At 42.6% G+C, this 26177-nt stretch overlaps 1 protein-coding gene across 5 annotated transcripts in view; it reads right to left on the bottom strand.

The window, feature by feature from the left end:
* Positions 1–26177, bottom strand: part of LOC126267635 (kinesin-like protein KIF2A) — a 310859-nt gene that overhangs the window by 49868 nt on the left and 234814 nt on the right. For 4 of the 5 annotated variants that reach the window (XM_049972935.1, XM_049972933.1, XM_049972934.1 and 1 more), the window contains 3 exons: positions 20212–20547; positions 19543–19705; positions 11470–11573 (listed from right to left, as the gene is read on the bottom strand). In XM_049972935.1, the coding sequence (XP_049828892.1) occupies positions 11470–11573; positions 19543–19705; positions 20212–20547 (603 nt within the window). The remainder of the gene's footprint in view (positions 1–11469; positions 11574–19542; positions 19706–20211; positions 20548–26177) is intronic. The other variant, XM_049972937.1, reaches the window with a different exon arrangement.

Raw genomic sequence — 26177 nt, forward strand, 5'->3', positions numbered from 1 at the left:
GATGGCAACGAGAGGGAGGGGGGGGGGAAGGGGAGGGGGGGAAGGGGTGGGAGGGGGGGAGAGAGAGAGAGAGGGGGGGGGAGAGAGAGAGAGGGGGGGGGAGAGAGAGAGAGGGGGGGGGAGAGAGAGAGAGGGGGGGGGGAGAGAGAGAGAGAGAGAGAGAGAGAGAGAGAGAGAGGAGAGAGAGAGGAGAGAGAGAGAGAGAGAGAGAGAAGTGTAGCCCATACCCGTGACACAGGGATAGTAGAACCGAGGGAAGAAACAAATCGTTCCCAACATATATGTTTGCTCTGTTTGATTAAATAACGGGCTTTAGAGCAAAGGCATTTAAAGGTGATAAGGCTGGCAATGGATGGGTGCCTCTTAAGGTGTTGCAAAGCTTGACAGCGATCACGGATGGCAATGGCCATACTCCACCACGGGACTTGCCGGTGACGAAATGGTCCAGATGAGCGCAGTACAGTAAGGGTAGCAGCGCGAACAATCGTGTCAGACATGTCACGTAGGACGTCATCAATACAACCCGACAAAGAGGGAGAAAACACGACCTGTGCAGTGTATAGAGGCCAATGGGCGCATTGGAAAGACAAACAAGGTAACCTGTCCATGGGGGAGTGGGAAGGGAGAGAGGGAGAGAGGAAGAGGGAGAGAGATGGGGGGGGGGGGCGGGAGGGAGAGAGATGGGGGGGGGAGAGAGAGAGGGGAGGGAGGGAGGGAGAGAGAGGGGAGGAGAGAGATGAAGGGAGGGAGAGAGAGGGAGGGAGGGAGGGAGGGAGGGAGGGAGGGAGGAGAGAGAGAGAGAGAGAGAGAGAGAGAGAGAGAGAATCAATGGGAAATGGTCACTATCACAAAGGTCGTTATGTGGCGACCAGTGTAATGAATGGAGGAGACAGGGAGAAGAAAGAGAAAGATCAATGGCAGAAAAGGTACCATGACTGGCACTGAAATGAGTAGGGGAGCCATCATTAAGATGGCACAAGTCATGGTCTGTAATAAACTGATCTACGAGAAGACTTCGTCTAGATGGAAATGCACTGCCCCAAAAGGGCATTAAAATCCCCAAGAAGGAGAAAGGGAGGAGGAAGTTGCTGAAGAAGGGCAGTTAAGGCAGCAGGTGTAAAAGTCTTGTCAGGAGGGAGATGAAAGATTGCACACCGTGATCTCAGAGTCCAGGTGCACCGTAACATCAACCGCTTCCAATTTAGTTTGAAGAGGAATCCACATGCTAGCAATGTCTGTTCGGACCAACATACAAACGCCATCAGACGCTTGCAGGGGTGAGACGCAATTTCGACAGAAAACACGGAACCCACAGAGGGTCGGTGAGTGAGCCTCAGTAAAATGAGATTCCTGTAGGGCCACACCACAAGCTGCAGAGTAAGACGAAATAAGGGATTTTAATTCCGGAAGGTGACTGTAGTATCCATTACAATTCCATTGGATAACCACAGAACGATGATTTAAATGGGGGCTGAACAGGCTAAAGCCAGTCATACCAGCGAGTCACCACCTGTCACCAACAAGGGGGGGGGCGACATCCATGAACGACAGGTCAGAATCTGGTTGTGAAGCCGGGGATAGAACCTCTGGTGACACAAGAGGATTTTTGTCCCAGGACTTATGTTTCTTCTTCTTTTCAGGTTGAGACTGATGAGGGCTGTGTGGCATAAACGAGCCAGCTGCAGCAAGATTGGGAACAGAAAGAGATCAGGCGACCTGGGAGCCGACAGACCACGGTTCTCGCGGTCATTGCATGGCAGCAGACCTTTGGCCTGGATGGTGCCAGGAAGTGGCATCCCGGGAGGGGCGCACTTGACCGGCAGACGCCGAAGGAGTGAAACACTTCTCCGGCTGGGGAGGGGGAGCAGCGCCCAGAGGAGAAGCTATGGGAGCCGCAGGGAGGGGGGAGGAGAGGGTTCCGGGACTGGGGTAAGGAAGGGGGAGGAAGGCTGAAGATGTAACTAAAGCATAACTAGTCATGGACACAGGGTGAAGACTTGTTTATTCCTTACGAGCCTCTGTGTAGGTTAAACGATCAAGGAACTTACACTCCTGTACCATCTCCTCCTCCTAATGTACTGAGCAATCTGCTGAATGTGGAGACTGATTGCCATGACAATTAACACACACAGGAGGGAGAACACAGGGACTCCCCTCATGGAGTGGATGTTCACAGTCACCACAGAGAGAGGCCTGCAAACAGCAGGAAGTCATGTGTCCAAAACGCAAGCACTTAAAACCCCTCATAGGAGGTGGGATGTACAGCTTCAGATCACATCGATAAACCATAATCTTTAATTTCTCAGGGATGGTATCCCCTTCAAAGGACAGGATAAAGGCACCAGTATTAATGTGATTGTCCTTAGAACCCTTCTGAACACACTGAATAAAGTGAACACCCTGCCGTCCGAGATTGTCCCAAAGTTCCTCATCAGTTTGAATGATGAGGTCCCTGTGAAAAATCACACCTTGAACCATATTTAGAGACTGGTGGGGGGTAATGGACACAGGAATTTTGTCAAGATTGGTACAGACACGAAGTGCCGCAGACTGGGCAGCTGGAGCAGTTTTGATCAGCAACGAACCTGACTGCATCTTGCTCAGGGAGTCCACTTTGCCAAACTTGTCTTCAATGTGTTCCACAAAGAATAAAGGTTTGGTATTGGTGAAAGTATCCCCATCAGTCCTGGTGCAAACCAGATAGCGGGGGAAAGGCTTTGCCCCTAGCCGACGGGCCTGACCCTCTTCCCAGGGGGTAGCCATGGAAGGGAAGGCCGAAGGGGCAGGAGAAGCAGCACTAGAAGAATCAGTTCCATGCAGAGAGACGGCCGCAGAAGAACGGCCAGAGTTCTGGACCCGTATGTGTTCCATTTGCATAGTGTCCGCCCTGATATCACCCACTCCAATCAGGGACTGTCCTCACAGGCGCCACCCAGCCACAGCAAGGGTCGTCTGGCATGGCGGCCATTCCCGGGAGTTCCAATGCTCCAGTATGACGAGCAACCACTCCAAGGCTTACATGAGGAGGTCACCGCTCAGATATCAGAAGTGTGATCCCTGTGTGTTCAGGGAGCTCAACAAAAAGGGTACATAGCGACCCCTCCACATGGGCTGGCTACCGTGCTGGCTATGCACCGTAGCATCAGACGATGTGAACGAAAAGGTGGAATGAACTAGGAGGGCACATGTCTTAGACACTAGGTAAGGTGCTCTTCCCCAAATGGCTTACACTATGGAAGAGAAATTTAGTAATGGAGGTCAAACCCCAGAGGGGGACCAGGCAGTGCCAAAAGGAGGAGATTACGCAACAAAGCTAAATTGCAAAACCAACATAACCAGGAGGATAGCGGGGATCAACATAAGCAATGACACCAAGAGAGGGAGAGGAGAGGGTGAGGGGGGAGGAGCAAGGAGAGGAAAGGAGGGGAAGGGGAAGGAAATGCAGCCCTGGAAAGAAGGAAGGTTGCAATAGCTCGGGGCCCCGTGCTCGCTACGCACGTATACCCCTGGGGAGGAGGGGGGACACGGGGGGAGGGGAGGGGAGGGGGGGGGGTAGGGTAGAATGTATGAAGTAAGGTGGGGTGGCAGGATAATGTCTTTAACCAGATGATTCAGTGGCTGTACAACAGACAAAATGAGTTTAGAGAATAGACCATTTGAGAGATGGAAGGAGAGGGAGGAGGAAAGGAGAGGAGAGGAAGGTGGTAGTCAAGAGGAAAACAGGCAGAGGGAAGAGTAAAGGAGAAGGTTGGGGAACAAAATGGTAGAGAAATAATGGTGAATGAAAAGGGTAGGAGTTGCAGGGACGGTAGGGGAATAGGTGGGGAAAAGGGATGGAGGTCAGAGCGATTGTAGGGAGAAAAGAGACAGGGGGGAGACAGGGTGGGCGGTGGTTAATGTGAGGAGTGTGGGGGTGTTTATTTTTTGCACCCTAAAACAAAACAGTCATACACACTCATGTCAGAACTATAGATTGCTAAGACAGAGACTACATGTGAATCCCAATTGCGGTAAGAGAAGACAGCTAAAAACAGGGGCATGAGGAAAGGTCTATAAAATAGCTCATAGAGAAAAGGAAGTCCAAATATAAAAATTAAATGGCCTTCACCATATTGCTATGACAGATAAAAATAAAATGCGGTTGACAGGCCTCCCATCATTTGCTAAAACAGCCGATAACTCAGACGCCAAACCCAAGCGGGAATGTAAAAAGTTAAAAAAAATTTAAAAATTGTTATTCTGTCAGGAAATGGCAGAAAGTTTAAAGTTGGGTGCAATGTGCACAAAGTGGTGGAGGAGAGCCACTTAAATGGCGATGGCTAAAAAGCATTGCCCAATATACAACACAGTTAAAATTACCTCTCATGCCGGGAGGGCCCGAGAGGTCGTCCAAGCTGCTGGGAGAGGCTTAACAACCTGGACCTTATTCCCACAAAGGGAGGACCAGTGGCGATGCCAAAGTGACACCACCTGCTGGCAGACAGCAAGACAGACATCGGAGTGGTGAAAATTTGCCGGAGCAACAATCAAAAGTTAACTCCAGGAGGTAACAGAAGAGGGACATGCTCCATACTGGCGATCAAAGGAGTCTTGTAAGGAGGCGGCTTAGGATGGGTGGCCACGAATGGCAGACAGCAGATATGCATATCATTTGAGGTGAAAGTCACGGCGGTAGGACAGTGGTAGTTCAGCAGCTTCTGCATACAGACACTCAACCGTGCTAGTGCAAAAGACGCCAGTGGCAAAACATATGCCACAATGGTGGATAGTATTGAGACAGCATAAGAGGGACGCATGTGCAGATGCATAAACAAAACACCCAGTCTAGTTTCAAACGCACAAGGTACCACTACAAATAGATGAGATAAAAGGAAATTTGCAGATGGCACTTCACGTTATCCAGCAAGAGGTGTACCAAGACTGCTTCCGCAAGTGGAAGCAGTGTTGGGAGAAATGTATCGAGCCGGAGGAGGGTACTTTTAAGGAGACAATGCACAGTAAGTAAAAGGGAAGCGTGGAAAAATTTTTGTGGACAAACTTCCCGAATTTTCTGAACAGACCTTGTAAAAAAACTGCTGAAATCATTAGTGCCGTGTGCAACATGTTTGACAACTGAATTGTCAGCCCTTTTCAGAGAGATTGCAGATAGATAGTTAAAAATAAGTGAAGGCTCCATGAGGTGCACAACAGGAGTCTTGATGGACAAGACTATTCTGTAGGCTGGGTGGACGGCGCAAAACTACTTTGGGTGACGTGGGAAAGATTCCCTCATTTCAAGGCACGAGAGGTAGTGAAGCCCTAGTGAATGATGGGGGTCAGACTTTTCAAGACCAGCATGGTACTAGGTGATTAGAGGAGCACTGGTTAGTGCCTGGTTGGCAGGGTTACCCGAGTCAAAGGAGGAGATGGCACGGGAGATCTGTTTACAGATGAGCTGGATGGGATACTATCTGTCAATGAAGGCTCTGGTAAGGTTATCAGTGTATTTCAACAACTTCTGCTGGGTGGCAAGGCTGTATGGAGTTAATCTGAACTAGGCAAGAGCCCTACAGTTCCATAAGTAAGTATGCATATGAAGGTGTGTTGCGACTACTCACGGCAGTGACATGCATTTGTTTATGGATTTGGATTTAAAAAGTGAAATAATTGAGGGTCAAGAAGTGGTCACCTACTGGGAGGATTAGGAAACTTGTGGCTGGTTTGATATCAGGAACACATTGGGAAAGGCAGTGAAGAAATTGTGCAGTATTTTTCACGTAGGATCCAATGTTATGGGCAATGGTTTGGAGTGTTGATCAATAAAGGCAGAGTTTGTTCAGTGTGAGAATAGCAACCAGCCACAATGGGACAACCAGTGGGAAGCACTAACGAGTCAGTTTGTGGAGTATAGTAGGACTGCAGGGAATGCTGGTGTGAGGATGAAGATTGATGCAGGTGTCAGGTTTTGGGAGTGACCTAGAGCCTTGAGGTGCTGCTTGAGGTCTTGCTGGGCTTCTGGAATGTGATCACTGATAAATCAGTATTCAATAATCAGCCCCCCCCCCCACTCTCTCTCTCTCTCTCTCTCTCTCTCTCTCTCTCTCTCTCTCTGTGTGTGTGTGTGTGTGTGTGTGTGTGTGTGTGTGTGTGTGTGTGTGTGTGTGTGTGTGTGTTTGGGGGGGGGGGGGGGGGGCGAGTGCGCATTTAAAAACTTTAGGATCACTCAAGTGTTTTAAGTATCTTGTGGAAGAAAGAGGGCAGTAGACGAACACTTAAATATCCTTCAGTAACTGCACACTATACAATTTATACAAAATTACTAAGACAAGTTATTCAAAACACCAAGTAACACACATTATGTCAGAAACCAGTGATTCTGACAACAGTGTAGAGAAACAAGAGATAGGGCAAAAGGTAACAGGGTAGGATAGGATAGGTTAGGATAGGATAGGATAACATCACCACTGATTGAAATTTAAGGGCTTCAAAGGATGACACGTCTTAAGTGTATTTAATAACCATTTCTAAAACATAACAAAAAAATTTCAAGTCAAGAAATTAAAGAGATAAATCTGAAAACATGCTGAAAAGCAACTCTCATAAGATTAAATGAAGGTCTCCCCAATTTCTCCTTCTGAAATTAGGAAAATTATATATTCTCTCAACAATAAAAGACAGACTGGGTTTGATAGGGTTTGCAAAAAAAGTACAGAAGAGTTGTTCCCATATAACACGTACTGTCTCTTCTAAAATATGTAATGCATCAATAACTCCGGGTAGTTTTCCAGAAAGATTGAAATATTCTATTTTTGAATTGCTAAAGACCCATTCCACTTGTGACTTTCCCAAAATTTTGGAAGGATGTAGTCTAGCACAGTGCCCTAACCGAGTAATAATAATATCCTTAAAAATCACAATTACGATTTCCGAAGAGTTTTCTAACTGAAAGAGCACTTACACATTCGCTCTCTAAATTTTAATACTATTAAACAACAACAGAGCACTAGATGGTATTTTCTGTGACCTAATGAAGGCATCTGACTGTGAGAATCAGAATATTCTCCAACACGAATTGAGGTTTTATCTGATTGATGGTATGTGGAATTGATAGTACAGGTGTAATAAATGGATGTTGTATTGAACCAAAAGAATGTAGAAAGCTGTGCTAAGTAGTTCTATCAATGTAATCAGGGGAGATTATTCTGACGGAGGAGTGATCACGTACAGGGTTCCCAATGCTCAATCTTAGGTCTACTATTCGTCGTCATATATATGTACATTGACATTAGCATTGTACTGAATCCAAACTTACACACAACAACAGAAGACATGGTAAATTATATTCTTTAGAGTATTATTGAGTGGTTTTCTGCAAATGGTCTCACCCTCAATTTGAAAACTATTGTTTTGCATTCTATATATCTAGAGGTAATATACATATAACAAATATAGTACACGGTGAGGAAATAACAATTAGGGTGGCAACTTAATTTTTTTTTAATATTCACATTTCCTATAATTTAAAACTGGGAACACACATTCTTTAACCCTTGAAACAATTCTGTTCTGCCTCATTAGCACATCAAACCATTTAGATCTTTGGGGGTGAGAAATCAATAACTTAACAAATTTCAGTCAATAATGTCCTGTGGAATAATGTTATAGAGTAACAAATTTTTAAAAACGAGACACCCATGATCAACTTGTAGACATCTGTTTAAAAAAAGAGTTATGCATTTTGACCACTGCTTCACAGTATATGTATTTCCCCCACAAAATTCAGACAAGGAGAGCATGTTCCTTTACCACCCACCACCCAACTCGTCACTGTTGATGTAACCTCCCTGTACATAACTCCTGTAATTCCCATAGCCTTGCCACTATTGAACACTTTCTTTCACAAAGCCCTACTGACTCCAAGTCTACAACCTCTTTCCTAGTCACCATGACCAACTATATTCTCACCCACAATTACTTCACCTTTAATGTGATCATCTACAAACAAATCTGTGGTACAGAAATTGGCACCTGCATGGCATCCTCCTATGCCACTTTATTTATAGGCCATATAAAGAATCCTTAACCAAACAGAATCCCAACCACGTCACCCAGTCCAGATTCACTGACATCTTTGTAATCTGGACTGACGCCGAAGACACACTATTCATACTCTTCCAGAATCTCAACATCTCCTTCATTTGTTTCACTTGGTCCTCCTCAGACCAACAAGCCACCTTTCTTGTTCATTCGTCACCTTTCTCGATGATGTTGGACTCAACCTCAAGTATGGTACCACAGCACCTCCACATATACCAAACCTGCCAACTACTAGCAATACTGTCACTTTGACACCCACACCACCCATTCCATACCAAGAATGTCCCATCTATACAGCCCAGCCACTTGTGGCCATTGCATCTGTAGTAACAAGCTGCCCTCCTCCAAATATACCGAGCTTCTCATTGAGGCCCTCACAGACCAAAATTACCCTCCCAACACTGATCAGAAACAGGTCTCTCATGTCAAGTCTCCAGTCACTTACAATCCTTCACATAGCCATTGTCTGTCCACAAAGGACCATTCCTCTTGACTCAGTACCACTTAGAAATGGAGCAACTGAATCATGTTCCCCTCCACAATTTCTATTAACTACCATTGTTCTCCGAAATGAGAAGTATTCTCCCCACCTACAATCCAACCTTCCCATAGTGGTATTCCGCCACCCATCAAACCTGCACAGTTTTCTTGGTCACCTGGCTGCCAATCCCTTGCCTCATGGCCGACATCCTTGCAACAGACCTAGATGCAAGATGTATCCCATACATCTTCCCAATACCACCAAATGCAGTCCTGTCATAGCATGTCTTACCCATCAAAGGTAGGGTCACCTGTGCAAGCAGCCATGTTGCCTACAAACTTAGCTGCAACCACTGTTCCACATTCTGAGTGTACATGTCTATTAACAAGTTACCTGTCCATGTGAATGGCCAATGTCAAACTGTGATTTATGGACAATTGGACCATAATGTTGCTGAGCATGCCACCCTACACAATCAGATTGACTTTCACGACTGATTCACAACCTGTGCCATCTCAATTGTTGCCATTTAACTCCAGATTTTCTTAATTACACTAGTGGGAACTTTCCCCATGACATGTCCTTTGTTCACCTAACCACCCTACCCTCCACTGCCTATCCCCTTCCCTGTTCTCACTTTAATACTATACAACCCCCCCCCCCCCTCCCCCCTCCAATCCACCAGCATATGAAAACAGTCCTTTCCCCTTTTTACTCCCCCCTCCCCAATGCTGCACCTGGCACCCCTATCATGTTTCCACTACATTCCTTCACAGTTCCACGGACAGTACTAGCATCTTCCCCCAGCACTATACTGTTATCCCTGGCCCCACACCTCTTCCACACCACCATTACCTATCCCAGCTAGATCGTTTCTCACCTCAGACACAAATGTAGCCCAGAGACAATAGTCATTGTAATGAAGTTTTCACTCTGCAGCAAATCTGTGTGCTGATATGAAACTATCTGGCAGATTAAAGCTGTGTACCAGACCGAGACACTAACTCGGGACATTTGCCTTTTGCAAGCAAGTGCTCTACCAACTTAGGTTTTGAGCTGTGCTTGTCTTCACAGTTTTACTTCTGTACCGCTGTGGCCAAGCCATGTCTCCTCAATATCATTTTTCCAAAGTGCTTCTGTTACAAATTTTGCATGAGAACTTCTGTGAAGTTTGGAAGGTAGGAGACGAAGTATGGGTGGAAGTAAAGCTGTGAGGATGGGTTACGAATCGTGTTTGGGTGGCTCAGTGTGCATTCAGTTTCTGATGAAGGACGTAATCCGAATTATGAATATTTCCAGCCTTATATTTCACTGTGCCTGCCTGTGACAGAATGTCTCCTCTAAGTGGTGAGTAGCCATCTATTGTTTCCAGTTGTTATCCCCTTATAACATTTGTTGTTAATAACCCAATAGAGCTCAAAAGGAATAATGATGATCATCATTACTACATTAAAAGCAAAAATGACAATTTTTTCATATTAAAGTTGACCAGAGATGGGAGGGGGGGAGGGATGCGGGGGGGGGGGGGGGGGATGGGGGGGGATGGGGGGGGATGGGGGGGGAAGGGCTGTGCATCACTGCCATCAAAAATTTTGATCACTTACCAATGATATAAAATATCAGACACATAGCAATCTTAAATTTTAAAACAAGCTGGAAAAGTTTCTCCTTGACACCACCTCCTAACCCCACAAAAATTTCAATTTACATAATATGTAAAAACATGGTTGACGAGAATTACTAATTTACATAGGTAAAAACCCAAAGATACAACAACCCTTAAAGGGTCAGCTTGTAACCATATTTAATATGTAATGCGAACGAACCCCTTCAAGCGAACGAACCCCTCCAAGCGAACGAACCCCTCCAAGCGAACGAACCCCTTCAAGCGAACGAACCCCTTCAAGCGAACGAACCCCTTCAAGCGAACGAACCCCTTCAAGCGAACGAACCCCTTACTTATTTGTTTTGTGACCAATAGTTGTGATTGAATATGGTGTAGGCAAAGATGGGACAGAAAATTCAGCCATGGCCTTTGCAACTGAACCATCCTTACAGAGCTCATACATAGTGGAAATCACACATGCCATACATGCATTTGAATGCTATTCATAACTTACATCCTACATCACAAGTTTGCTCTACTTTATCTTGGCAATGGTAGTGCACGAACACACACTATAGCAAAAGAAACAAAAGGCCGATAAATATACTCCTCCCAACACTTCAAACCACACACATCATTGTGGACTTTTGATGAAACTAATCACAAATAACTACTTACTGTCAGATTACACTAGTTGGTTGGCTAGATGATGTGGTGAAAGGGGACCATAAAGTGAGGTCATTGGTCCCATGGAATTAGGGGAGGATGGGGAAGAACGTCAGCCGTGCCCTTTCAAACGAACCGTCCTGTCATTTGCCTAAAGCAATTTAGGGAAATCACGGAAAATGTACATCAGGATAGGTGGATGCAGGTTTTCACCATCATCCAGTATGCTAACCACTGTGCCACCTTGATCGGTGATTACACTAATTTCTGTGTACATGTGACTAAGCTACTTATGACAGTAACTGCTTCCCAAACCCGTAAATTTATGGGCTACAGCGAGATCTTATAACATATTATTATACAGTCAAAAACGCTTACCTCTGTGAAATGCAACAACAGACTACTTGCAAAATAGATACAAAAATGGATTACTTTAACAGTGTAGAAACAGGTAAGCAGTCAGAGGACACTGTCCTACAAAGCAATGAGTGTCTGAAGGAGAATAGTTCATAGGGTGTAACTTATGAAAGTATGGCTGCTATCTAAAATTTATTTAGAACACAAATTTAACAGTTTCATGCAAGTTTCTGCAACATACCATAAGAAACAATTAAACTTCCTTTATATGTGCATCCCTCACCTTTCTTATTTAGAGGTCTTTTCCGAATACACACTGTTATCTGGTGGTCTTCAACAGGATCGGTTTCTCGCAGAGGTCTAAATTCAATGCTACTCCGGTATTCCCTGTACACAATATAAAATTATATCAATGTTTTAATCCATTATTCTTTGCCATTCAGATTTCGTAAGTAACGAACTACAAATAATACATTTAAAGAAAGAGAAAAATTACAAGGGGAGTAAGAAACAATTAGAGGAACAAAACAATGCCTTAAACTATAACACAAAACCCACACTGAAATACTGCCTGACAATTCAATGACAGCCACATACAAAAATGCATTACACGTGATTTTGTAGTACATGAGTTTGTAGTTAAGTGACAGTCGTTTCAGAAGACTTTAGGGGCCATAATATTCATTTGCTCCATACAGATGTGTAACATATTCATCCAATCATCTTGTAAATGGAGTATGAAAATTCTTTCCAGAGCATGGAAAAAGTATTTTAAAATTATTTTATTTGAAAGCTGGGTTATTCCATGTGAAATGTCCTTGGGCTCCCAGCTCGACCATCTTCAATTTTGATGAAATTTGTACAGGATGTACCTGAGGGCCCTACACGAACTTGTGCAAAGTTTCAGGCTCACCTGTAACCTGGTTGAGGTGCTAGAGCCATTTTCGTGAAGGCCACTTTTACATAGACCGAAATGTCATGAAGAAATTGTCAAATTTGGCATTCAACTTTTCCTCATGTAAAAGAGCTAGACTCTTGCTTTTGAGTATAGTGGTACGACTTTGTGTGCTCTGCACACAAATGTTGCAAGTAGGTTCAGAAAGCAATGCATCTGACAATTTCAGTTTAAAGTGGGCAACAGATCATGCCGCGAGAAATTTGCCCCATAATTTAACGAGGTGTAAATAGTGGAGAAAGTGCACTATGGACCTGGTCTTTTGCCAAACTACTGGTCTGTCTGGGTGTTTAGTGTATCACAAATTTTGGCCTGGCTTGTGTGTTTAATTACTGTGCCACCATCCTGCAATTTTGCCAAAAAATATGAATGTATCAAAATGTACCTGTGTTCAAAGTCATGTATCTCAAAATGGGCACCTACTACATTACATTCATTAATACCATTCAACGCAGCACATTTCATTCAATTAAAGAAACTTATTTTCATTTTGGTGGCTCTTTGGGTAAGGTGCAAGAATGTCACCTACGATTTGGAATTTTGTTGATTATGTCTTCATTGTTTAAATATTCATTTTGCTGTTTGTTCGGCAATTTTAAACCTATTTGTGACAGGTTCGTTGCTTGATTTAACCATTTAACTGTACTACAGACTGCTGCATAATTTTTGGGAAGCTGAAAGCTTATTAATTTTATTTCTTTTCTTTATTTAGGACTCGACAATTTGATTTTAGTGTCTGAAGCAAATCAAGTTGTTGCTAAAATGGAAGAACAAGATCAAGTTAATGTATGCAGTTTTGGAAATACTAATTCCCCATGCCATTTAACGACATACAGTGCCTTAAAAGGACTCAAAGCTGTAAAGCAATTTTCCTTAGAAGAACAAGAATTACTTACTAGATTGAGTGGTTTACACCCTACTGAAAATACTCAACTATGCTTCCACCATGAAGCTTTACCCCTGAAAAGAATTGAGGTTTTGCGAAGATCATGCTGCAACCATTTGGCAATAAGAACCACACTGCACAAAAAAGCTCGTGCTCAATCAACATAGAAACAGCTAAAAGGAAAACCATGTCTTGATATTGAACCAGGCCAAAATATGTGCTCTTCCTGTAGAAAAGAATTTGATACAATGAAATATTCACAAATGGATGTTACATATCACTCAAATGAAGATGAGACTAATGTTGGTCACAATATGAATACAAGCTTAACATCTGTTGGAATATCAACATAAAATTTCAATGAATTTGTGGAAGGGATACAAAAGGATATGCAAAAAAGTGCAAAATACATCAAGGTGAAGGTGCAATTATTAAGAAAATTGCAGATGTGGGAGGACTTTATCCCAGTGAATTGGAGTAATCATCCACACGCATGCAATGCTTGACTTGTTCATATTACATTGAGGTGATCCAAGAACCGAAAGAAAAATTACATATCAAATAATGAGAAAATTCAATTTTTGATCTAAGTTCCCCAAAGCTGGTCTATCTAAAAGACTATGGAAGAATTTTGTGTTTCAGAAAGAATGGTAAGGAAGGCTAGAAAGTTAAAACCTGAACAGGGAATACTGGCACAACCCAAAGGGAAATAAGGGGGACAAGCTTTCTGAGGATGTGAAGCAAGAGTCATAGAACATTTTTATGATGAAGAGTTTAGTCTGATCTGTCCAGGAAAAAAGGACTGTATTACTGTTCGGATAGATGGAGAAAAGGTTAAAAAACAAAAATACTTATTACTGAGCAAGTCAAATATTTGTTGTTTACCGCAATAAAAATGGACCAGAAATTGGATTTTCTGAATTTTGTGAACTAAGGCCAAAGTTGTGTGTGACTGGTTCACATTGTGTGTGCACAATACATCAAAACTGGAAACTAATGTTGGCACATAGCCCAATAAAAGAAGATAACAATTGCAAATACTCTTCTCGGGTTTGCCGCCGGATTGTATTGTGTAACTCGCACAATATTTCGTCGATGCAACTGCTCGACATCATCAGGTGGTGGTAGCTGCTGTTATCACTGCTGCAAGGTGCTACTGATGATAATCGCACGGCGGCGACGGAATTTATCATGCCGGGGGCAGGCAATACGCGTGCGCGGGAAGACGCTCGTGGTTGGAGGAAAGCGGCGCTCCTGGTGCCCCCTGCTGGGCGCCGCAGAAAGGCCATCCGCGCGTGCACTGTGGGCAATGACTGTGCTGCCGGACGCTCCTGTGGTTAAGGTCCGAACTAAACCACAGTTGCGCGCTTCGTCACTTGACGGATCGGAAGTTCTTGTTTCCCTTTTTTTCGATTTAATGGCAGCCAGTGCTGGATTCCAGGCGGCGCTTAGCTGGAACCCTGCATCCCTGTTGATAAGATTGTCAGCTGTACGGATATGTATGGCCTCCTTAACAACACAGTCCCAGAAAGATGACGCTGGGGATAAAATTTTCGTCTGTTCGTACAGCATACGATGTCCCGTGTCCAGGCAATGCTCCGCTACCGCTGATTTATCAGGTTGCCCCAGGCGTGTGTGACGATGGTGTTAGACGCAACATTCTTGCACGGTTCGGCATGTCTGTCCAATGTAAGATTTTCCACATTGGCATGGGATTTTATACACACCACGTTTCCTAAGGCCAAGATCGTCTTTGACCGAGCACAATAAATTCCTCAATTTTGCTGGTGGCCGAAATACACACTTGATATCGTGCTTTTTGAGGATTCTTTCTATTCTCGAAGACATGCCGCCAAAATAGGGCAAGAACAATTAGTTACAAAACTGTTGGCCCTCTCTATTAACCCTACATTGCAAAGCATCAGAGCAAGGATTTGCAGTTCACTAAAGAAGGTCTGAAACCAGGAGAATTGATTATACTAATGGATTTCACAGAAGATTATTCCTTTATTGTCCAAGATGCAGTGCAGGGATTCAATTGGAAAAATAGTCAAGCAACAATACATCCATTTGTCATTTACTACAAAGGTAATGAAGACCTGAAGATTGTCAGCTACTGCATGATCAGTGATTGCCTCAGACATGACACAGTTGCAGTGCATGTGTTTTTAACGTACTTTATCAAATCCCTTATGTGCATTTTTAAAGAAATTAAGCATATTCATTATTTTAGCGAATGTTCTGGGGCATAGTACAAAAATTTTAACAGTTTCCTAAATCTTTGCCATAATCAAAAACACTCTGGCATTACTACAGAATGGAATTTTTTCGGAACAAGCCAAGGGAAATCACCATGTGACAGAATTGGGGGCACAGTTAAGCATTTAGCAGCAAGAGCTAGCCTTCAGCGCCTAATTGACAACCAAATCTCAACACCAACTGATCTGTTTTATTGCTGCAATCAAAATTTATAATTGAAAAATGTCTGCTTGTGTCTGGATGTGCGGATGGATGTGTGTGCGCGCGAGTGCGAGTGTAGTACACCTGTCCTTTTTTTCCCCTAAGGTAAGTCCTTCCGCTCCCGGGATTGGAATGACTCCTTACCCTCTCCCTTAAAACCCAGATCCTTTCGTCTTTCCCTCTCCTCCCTCTTTCCTGAAGAAGCAACCGTCGGTTGCGAAAGCTAGAAATTCTGTGTGTGTGTGTGTGTGTGTGTGTGTGTGTGTGTGTGTGTGTGTGTGTGTTATTTTATTGTGCCTGTCTACCAGCACTTTCCCGCTTGATAAGTCTTGGAATCTTTATATATAATCGAAAGAAACTTCCACATGGGAAAAATAAATTAAAAACAAAGATTCCAAGACTTATCAAGCGGGAAAGCGCCAGTAGACATGCACAATAAAATAACACACAAACACACACACAAAATTACGAGCTTTCGCAACCGGCGATTGCTTCGACAGGAAAGAGGGAAGGAGAAGGAAAGATGAAAGGATGTGGGTTTTAAGGGAGAGGGTAAGGAGCCATTCCAATCCCGGGAGCGGAAAGACTTACCTTAGGGGGGAAAAAAGGATAGGTATATACTCACACGCGCACACACATGCACACAAGCACACAAGCAGACATATTTAAAGGCAAAGAGTTTTGGCAGAGATGTCAGTTGAGGTGGAAGTGCAGAGGCAAAGATGATGTTGAATGACAGGTGAGGTATGAGTGGCGGCAACATGAAATTAGCGGAGATTGATGCCTGGTGGATAACGTGAAGACAGGATATATTGAAGGGCAAGTTCCCATCTCCGGAGTTCGGATAGGTTGGTGTTAGTGGGAAGTATCCAGATAACCCGGATGGTGTAACACTGTGCCAAGATGTGCTGCCCGTGCACCAAGGCATGTTTAGCCACAGGGTGATCCTCATTACCAACAAACACTGTCTGCTTGTGTCCATTCATGCGAATGGACAGTTTGTTGCTGGTCATTCCCACATAGAAAGCGACACAGTGTAGGCAGGTCAGTTGGTAAATCACGTGGGTGCTTTCACACGTGGCTCTGCCTTTGATCGTGTACACCTTCCGGGTTACAGGACTGGAGTAGGTGGTGGTGGGAGGGTGCATAGGACAGGTTTTACACCGGGGGTGGTTACAAGGGTAGGATCCAAAGGGTAGGGAAGGTGGTTTGGGGATTTCATAGGGATGAACCAAGAGGTTACGAAGGTTAGGTGGACGGCGGAAAGACACTCTTGGTGGAGTGGGGAGGATTTCATGACAGATGGATCTGATTTCGGGGCAGGATTTTAGAAAGTCGTATCCCTGCTGGAGAGCCACATTCAGAGTCTGATCCAGTACCAGGAAGTATCCTGTCACAAGTGGGGCACTTTTGGGGTGGTTCTGTGAGAGGTTCTGGGTTTGAGGGGATGAGGGAAGTGGCTCTGGTTATTTGCTTCTGTACCAAGTCGGGAGGGTAGTTGCGGGATGCGAAAGCTGTTTTCAGGTTGTTGGTGTAATGGTTCAGGGATTCAGGACTGGAGCAGATTCGTTTGCCACGAAGGCCTAGGCTGTAGGGAAGGAACCGTTTCATATGGAATGGGTGGCAGCTGTCATAATGGAGGTACTGTTGCTTGTTGGTGGGTTTGATGTGGACGGATTGGAACGGCTCCTTACCCTCTCCCTTGAAACCCACCACACACACACATACACACGCACACGCACACGCACACACCCCTTCATCCTGACCCACAACTTCTTCACTTTTGAAGGCCAGACATACCAACAATTAAAGGGAACAGCCATGGGTACCAGGATGGCTCCCTCGTACGCCAACCTATTCATGGGTCGCCTGGAGGAAGCCTTCTTGGTTACCAAGGCCTGCCAACCCAAAGTTTGGTACAGACAGTCCTGTAACCCGGAAGGTGTACACGATCAAAGGCAGAGCCACGTATGAAAGCACCCACGTGATTTACCAACTGACTTGCCTACACTGTGAAGCTTTCTATGAGGGAATGACAAGCAACAAACTGTCCAGGATACTTCCCACTAACACCAACCTGTCAAAACTCCGGAGATGGGAACTTGCCCTTCAGTATATCCTCTCTTCTCGTTATCCGCCAGGCCTCAACCTCCGCTAATTTCACGTTGCCGCCGCTCATACCTCACCTGTCTCAACAACATATTTGCCTCTGTACTTCCGCCTCGACTGACATCTCTGCCCTTACTCTTTGCCTAAATATGTCTGCTAGTGTCTTTCCGCTCCCGGGATTGGAATGACTCATACCCTCTTCCTTAAAAACCCATATCCTTTTGTCTTTCCCTCTCCTTGCCTCTTTCCTGACTAAGCAACCGTTGGTTGCAAAAACTTGAATTTTGTGTGTATGCCAGCGCTTTCGTTTGGTAAGTCACATCTTTGTTTTTAGATATATTTTTCCCACATGGATTGTTTCCAACATAAACGTTTTGAGGATGGATGTACAGTGTCTGGTACAAGAGACCATCACCATTTTGTGCCAACTGATGAAAAGCGACTTAGGATTTACAGATTATCAAATGATACATTGTCCTTTATAGCAAATATTAACTGACATGCTTAAGTTGCTACTTAACAGGTTGCTATTAATGAACTACAGCCTGGCCAGTATGTTGCGTTTGTGCCGGAAAATAATGGATAGGAAATATCTGTGAAGTTTAATGTGAACAAAATGATGCCTTGATTAATTTAATGCATCCTCATGGAGCTGCTCAATCATTTCATTGGCCTACTAGAAGAGACATATGCTGGATCCCTGAACAACAGATAATTGCAGTTATACCGGTCCCAGCTGCTTCAATGATGGGGCAGCAATACCGTTTGCCGGTAGCGATAGGTTTGGACATCAGCAAAAAATTTAAAACCTTTAACAATTGAAGAATTCTGTATTATGTCTTTGGAACCACAGAGACCCAAAAAAGGCTTGGTAGCCTGCTAGATAACCACTTTCAGGCTTGGGAACCTGAAGTAAAGAAACCCACCCATGGCTGACCTTGCATGGCTATCGGGCGTGGCCCTTTGGCAATGGGGTTACCAGTCTTGAGATTGGTAGTGGCATAGCCACCATGGACCAACGCAAGGATTTTCCAAATTACTCAAAAAAGTCAATAGTTTAGGCGAATTTTTTTGCACCTTACCCAAAGAGACACCAAAATGAAAATAAGTTTTTCTAATAGAATGAAATGTGCTCTGTTGAATGATGTTAATGAATGTAATGTGGTAGGTGTCCATTTTAAGATACATGACTTTGAACACAGGTACATTTTGATAAATTCATGTTTTTTTAGCAAATTTACAGGATGGTAGCACAGTAACAGAACACAAAAGCCAGGGCAAAATTTGTGAAACACGAAACACCCAGACAAACAGTAGTTTGGCAAAAGACCAGGTCCATAGTGCACTTTCTTCACTACTTATGCCTCGTTAAATTATGGGGCAAATTTTTCGTGACATGATTTGTTGCCCACTTTGAACTGAGATTATGCCAAATGCATTGCTTTCTGAACTCTACTTGCAACATTTGTGTTTAGAGCACACAAAGTTGTACCACTATACCCAGAAGCAAGAGTCTAGCTCTTTTACATCAGGAACAGTGGAATGCCAAACTTGACAATTTCTTCATGACATTTTGGTCTCTGTAAAGGTGGTCTTCACGAAAATGGCTCTAGCACCTCAACCAGATTACAGGTGAGCCTGAAACTTTGCACAAGTTCATGTAGGGCCCTCAGGTACATCCTGTACAAATTTCATCAAAATTGAAGATGGTCAAGCTGGGATCATCATGTAAACTGGGACACTTGACATGGAATGACCCAGCTGTAGTTGTAGCTGTGCCAAACAAAATAAAGCATGACTACACAAATTACTATTATAAAGCTCTATGAAAAGAAATGAAGCTACAAATATCCGCTTAGTTGGCAAATTATATTGAGTAATATGTAGAGCTACAATACTAGACAAATTTAATGATTTAAAGAGTGTTCCTTATGATTTATTAATACCTTATCATTGCGAGGAACTCCCAGTTTGGATTCCCTGGGTCCATATTCATAAGTAGTTCTTTCTCTTCTTTAAGTTCAGCTTGACGCTGCCTCCTTTCATCTCTGTTCTTTTTTAATTTTTCAACTTCTTTCACAACATTACTACGGCGAAATTTACCAGCTCCTGAGAAGAAAATGCAAAATGACGTAAAAACTCAGTACTACTTCTCACACAACTTTCCTGTTTAACTACACATGCACAATGTTCTATGAAATATATAAAACAGCTGAAGTCAAACATGCAGTAAACGTGAAATGAATATTGGAGTTATTTTGTTCAAATTCTTTTGTAAGTGCAGAATAAACATTACAACAAAACAACTAAAAAAGGTGTGCACATGACTGAAACAGCAAGACATGATTCTTCTTTCCCATCCTCTTTCCCAAATAAAGATACTTATAAATGGTGGAATAGACTCGTGTACGGAGCTGTTTCAATTGAAGAATATAGCGCAAGTCTAGCTTTGTGTAAATTACACATTGCACAAAAGATTTTAACATTTGGAATTTGTGTGTTCTGAGGATACAAAAACTTTATACATATGCGACTAAATCCTCAAACAGTCCACAAAAAGGAGCATATCAAAAGAGGACACACAATCCTTAACCCCAACGAGTGCAGACAGGAACCTGTATTTCCAACTGTTGCAGGCTGCTGCTGCTGCTGCTGTTGTTGTTGCTGTTGTTGTTGTTGTTGTTGTTGTTGCAGTAGCTGTTGTTGTTGTTGTTGTTGTTGCTGCTGCTGCTGTTGGACTAGTAACTGGTGTTGGATTAACTGCTGCTGTTGTTGCTTTTGTTGCTGCAATGCTGCTAATTGTTGGTGCTGCATCGTGTGTTGCCGTGCAGTTAAATTAGCTGGGTTTGGAGCAATATTTTCTAATCCTCTTTGGATGTGTGTATCCCCATGTCCATTTACTGTTGGAACATTTGTGAGCCTTCCACCTTGTTTGTTGCGTAATGCTCGTTCTGAAACATTTTCATTAAATTACTCTGGTGCTTTGAGCATTGCATAGTTGCTAAAAATAAATAAATAGTGAGGGCAGTACCAACACAAAATGATCAAAATCAGTCAAATCCTGTATAGACAAACAAGTGAAGTGGCAACAGAAATGGGGGGCAAAAAAAAAAAAAATTGCTGTTCCATTCCAGCAGTTAGAAAAATATATTTAGATATGAGGCAGACTAGTTGAAAATAACCAGTAAACATACTAAAGCAATTGATCCCACACTAATGAAGTCTTATTTACTTACTGGCACACTGTACGGTACATGTCCATAAGTATCAATTGCTTTATCTGTGAATAGACAAGTTTTAACACCAGTTTCTGTTATAGCTTTCAGTTCCTGTATCCTGCACAGATACAACAACAGAGGTACCTTTTGGCACTGATGGAGAAAGGTATTCCTCGATAATTCCACTTTTTGTTAACAAATGCTCAAAACAGTTATTGAAAAACAAGATACTGAAACATTGTGTTCTGAATACTATAGACCACGATGAATTATAAAGATCCACGAACACGTCTCGTTCCCTGGAGTGGTGTGTTCATAGTGAAAACTTAATTTTGGCAGTCCAAAAGTATATGAAAGTTAGGGAAGAGGAGGAATACTGTGTGTTATTGGGAACCTTACTCAAGAAGTGTAAAAAAGTTACACTGGGTAAGTTTCTCACTAAGTAGCACTAATGTAAAAACTTCATGGCAGATTAAAATTGGATGCCGGATTGATACACTCATCTTTGCAAAGGTTCAGAGTTTAAATCTCAGCCTGACACACGGTTTTAATCTGCCAGGAAGTTTCATATCAGTGGACACACTACTGTAGAGTCAAAACTCAATTCCGTAGAAATTAATGTAAGTTGTTAGGCAACATGGTTTAGTATAATTATTATAGGTACTGCTGGGCTATTGTTCCAGTGGAATAAATGCTGATTTGCCACACTTCTGCTACAAGTAATTGAAGTGTTGACCTTACTGGATTGTGTTGGATTGCTTTTCTTTCGCAATACTTAAACTGTATATGCTTGTAGTTTTTACTGTTTCCAAAGATAATGGGATAAAAATATTGATTCTGTTGTTGAATGAAATATACTGCAGCAGAAAGAAAAACTAATACTATATGACATAATGTAGAAACCATGTTTCACTTATGTTGGTCATGAAGTCTTGCATGGTTTATTAATTCACATTAAATGACCAATAACAATCTACATCAGTTTTTTCCTTCATAGGGAAATCATGGGAATCCATCAGTTTTGTAGTTATTGGACGAGTTTTTCAGAAAATAACTAAGGAATAATACACTGATTGATGTGATGATTTTAGTGACACTCATTACTGGAACTATTCTAGAGATTTCAATGAACTTGTGACCAACATTTTAATCTTGGTGAGACTGGTTGCATTCTGTGCCCACTGATTGCTTCACAAACGAGCGGATACGGTTTGTTCACTTTGTTTGTAGGGCCGTAGCTGCTCCTGGCAGTCAAGGAATGCCTAGTTCTGTTACAGACATAGGCATGGCAATACATCTCCCACCTTCAAAATGGGGCAAGGCGTTTCACTATGTCTGGCAGCCATGAGCATCATGTTAACTGAGCTATGAACAGAGTGGAGAAGATTACACACAGGTCTCCACTTCCACTTTTCATTACAAAAAAGAAAATAAAAAAAAATATTTTAAATAGATTGCTGGTCCATCCTGTTCCCATCTAATGCTAGTGGTTATGGTAGTTATCTTTTACAGTATAAATTTAGTGTGTGTGTGTGTGTGTGTGTGTGTGTGTGTGTGTGTGTGTATTATTGTAACATCTATAACTTTTCTAATACTGAGGGCAGTAGTTTCTTACACTGTACATTTAGTGGTGTACGGAAAGTGTACGTACTCTGAGTTATCTGTAGTTATTTAGAAGTCTGATAAGGAATGTAGGGTTAATGCAGACTTACTACTAATCAAGAACGCATTTGCTGTTAAATAATGCAATGTGGCAGTTGTTTAACTTGGAATATGGGTTTATTTGTTAAAATATCACACCTTACTAGCCGTTTCATGTGTAGTATCGATGTAATTTGTTTAAATACCGCACTGTGGTAACTGGTCAGTCTCATATTCACTTGTGTGTCTGAAATACTGAAGGAGAAGTGACAAAATTATCAATAGCATAACGTAGTCTTACTTCAGTGTGCTTGCAGAAGGTACAAAGAGGAGTGGTTTTGTTGTTAAATACTGCACTGCAGTATTACTAAACAAAAAAATCGCCTATTTACATGTATCTTAGAATGGAAACATGGACATATGGAGGGAAATTGGTCAAAAACTTAAATAGTGATGAGAGGCGGAGTGCTTAAGTAATATCTTATACACGTTAAAGACATCACAAGATAATAATGCAGGGTAAGTTCCTTGCAGCAATAGTTTTTCTTGCACTATGATAGTTGTTCAGTGTTTTGGGTATTTTTTTTTTTTTTTGAAAAATTGGCTAAAATGTAAACAGAAACAAGACGTGGACTGCCTACAGGTAATGCACAATACTATGCTATTAAATGCATTAATTATCATACAAAACTTGTAGGTTGCCATTTTGGATGATTGATTATGGTAATTTTGGCTACCATTTTTAAATAGGAAAAGTCAGTTGCTGATGGTCCTCGAGTGACGAAGCCTGTGGTATAGCTCTAGCAATAAAATCGGGGAGGGAGGGGGACCCTTTAATGCAGTCACTTTGCCCCAGAGAAATGGAGGACAATAGGGTGTGTGACTGATTACACAGTGTTGCCTCAGGCGGGGTTACCTTGAACACAACTCGAACAACTGCCTCAGGTTTAACCTGATAGCCTGTTATCAATGACTGCTTTCGTAGTCTTAAGGGAGTACCGACACTTGACCATCACACACAATCCCATATGACTGCCATATAAACAAGCTTCCCTGGTGTTGAAAGCAACTGAAAGAGGTGAACAGACTTAAGTCGCCAGGTACAAATGAAATCCCAATTCTGTTTCAGTGGGAGTATCCGTGGCATTGGCCCCTTACTTAGCTTTGATTTATCGTGAATCTCGTCCATCAAAAAGTACCAAAAAACATGAAAACAGTGCAGATGACTACTGTCCGATAGAGGTACTCAGGGTACCCTCCGCCACACACCGTCAGGTGGCTTGTGGAGTATGGATGTGGATGTAGATGTCTAAAAGAACAGTAAAAGAAGGGAACCCAAAAAAATCACAGACCAATATCCTTAACATTAGTTTTCTGTAGAATTCTTTAACATATCCCGAATTTATTATATTCAAACTTCCCCGAGACTGAGAAGCTTTTATCAACAAATCAGCACTGTTTTAGAACGCATTGCTTGTGCAAAACTCTGCTTGCCCTTTTCTCACACGATATACTGCGATCTGTGGATCAAGGGCAATATGCAGGTTACATAGGCAATATTTCCAGTTTATATAATAAATGGCAGCTTGCTCTAAATGTGTAAAATTGTAAGTTAATGCAGATGAGCAGGAGAAACAATCCCGCGATGTTTGAAAAAAGTATCAATGGAGTGCTGCTCGACACAGTCGCTTTGGTTAAGTATCTACACACAATATTGCTAAGCGATATGAAATTGAACGAGTATGTAAGGACAGTAGTAAGGCACATGAATGGTTGAATTGAGTTTACTGGGAGAGCTGTATGGAAATGTAGCTCACCTACAAGGGAGACTGCACATAAAACACTTATGCAAATCATTCTTGAGTACTGCTGGAGTGTTTGGGTTCCCCACCCAGCATTTATACTCATTTTCAGAGTATCAAATACATTATGACTTCATGACATTTCCATTACCTTTTTAGTTAAAATCATGACCTCTCGAAAATGTTCACGGTACAATGAGAAAACATTTTTTAATGAACCTACAGGGAAACACTTATGAATTAAACTGCTTGTAGCACTCATTTCACTAGCAATAAATTAAATATTATTATGCTATTTGTATTGCATAATACCCTAAAATTTCATGTGACACTAAGAAACCGAACTTAAAAAAGGCAAATGTTTGTAGTGGCTTGTGATAGCAGAAGTTATGCTAACACAGACAAATAGGTGACGTGTGAGGGAAGTAATGAGACTGACAACACTGCCTTCTACTTGTGTAAACTGGTGTGTTCATCCCTTCCAGATACTCTGTCCAAATTTCAGCTCCGCACAGCCATCACGCGATTTCCGAGGGGGCCATCGATGAATCTGTGTTTTTGTTGTGTGATACCAAAATGGAATAGTCAAATACAGAGTAATGTTATACCATCAAGTCCTGCATAATCCGAGAGTGAGGATATTGGAAAGTTAGAACAGGCCTATGAAGACATTTCATATCAAGAAAACAAGTTTTTTACTGGCACAAATTATTTTTGGAAAGCTGAGAACATGCTGAAGATGAGCCTCAGGCAGGCAAATCTTCAACTTAAAAATATGATGGAAATATCAAATGAGTGTGTGTGTGTGTGTGTGTGTGTGTGTGTGTGTGTGTGTGTGTGTGTGTGTGTGTGTGTGTGTGGGCGCGCGCGTGTGTGTGTGCGCGCGCGTGTGCGCGTGCTGTTGTGAGATAGTTCCTCCAGGACAAACTGTCAACCATGTGTTTCAGAAATATGTTCTTTAAATGGTCAGAAAAAGGTGAACCGAGTGAGACTAGACATTGTAATGGATGCTGCATCATGAAAATGCCCCAAGTTGCACAACCACCTCCATACGGAATTTTTTGCCTCAAAAGGCACTCCTGTTCCACAACCTAGCTTTTCACCTAATTTGAGACCTTATGACTTTTCTATTTCTTAAATTGAAAAATGTCTTAAAAGAACATCACTTTGGAACTGGAGAACACTCAAAAAGAACATGACAAATGTGTTAAAGGGCCTACTGTCACCTTCAGCACAGCTACCAAGACAGAGAATGACAATTCCGCTGGTATATAGCTGCCAAAGCACACTACTTTGAAGGGGACAATAAATACTGTTTGAAGGAGGGTGGGAAAAAACAAATTGGAAGATAATTTCATGACCACACTATTTCATTACTTTCAGCAGACATCTCGGATTAAAGAAAGCCATGGAAGCAATTCTGAGTTGTGCTGCTAGATTATTTCCTGGTGATTCTATCAACGTGTGTGTGTGTTTTACAGAGATTCTTAATGAACTCAAGTGGGGCAGTCTTTTTCTGAGATACCATTAGCAAATTGAGAGACCAGGATCTGAAGGTGACTGCAGAACAATTCTGCAGTTGCCAATACACATTTCACATCAAGAGTATGAAGGTGAGAAATTTATTAGGTCTTGTATGGGGGCATTTAGACAGTCATTTTTCCCAGCTCCATTTGCAAGTGGAATAAAATAGGAAACCACTACTAGTGGTATAGGGTACACTCCAACACACACTTTATGGTGGCTTGTGGAGTATATATGTAGACGTACTAGCTTTCTAGCTCCCCACCCAGGGGGGCAATGACATGGAGCACCATCACGTAGGAGCCACATCACACTTCGTACCACAAAGGAACGTCTTCCAACAGGGGAGGGAGGTCACTCGCAAGAAGTGCAGATATGCCTCATTGTGAGTAGTTT

The sequence above is a fragment of the Schistocerca gregaria genome, chromosome 4 (assembly GCF_023897955.1).
Source record: "Schistocerca gregaria isolate iqSchGreg1 chromosome 4, iqSchGreg1.2, whole genome shotgun sequence".
NCBI classification, from domain to species: Eukaryota; Metazoa; Arthropoda; class Insecta; order Orthoptera; family Acrididae; genus Schistocerca; species Schistocerca gregaria.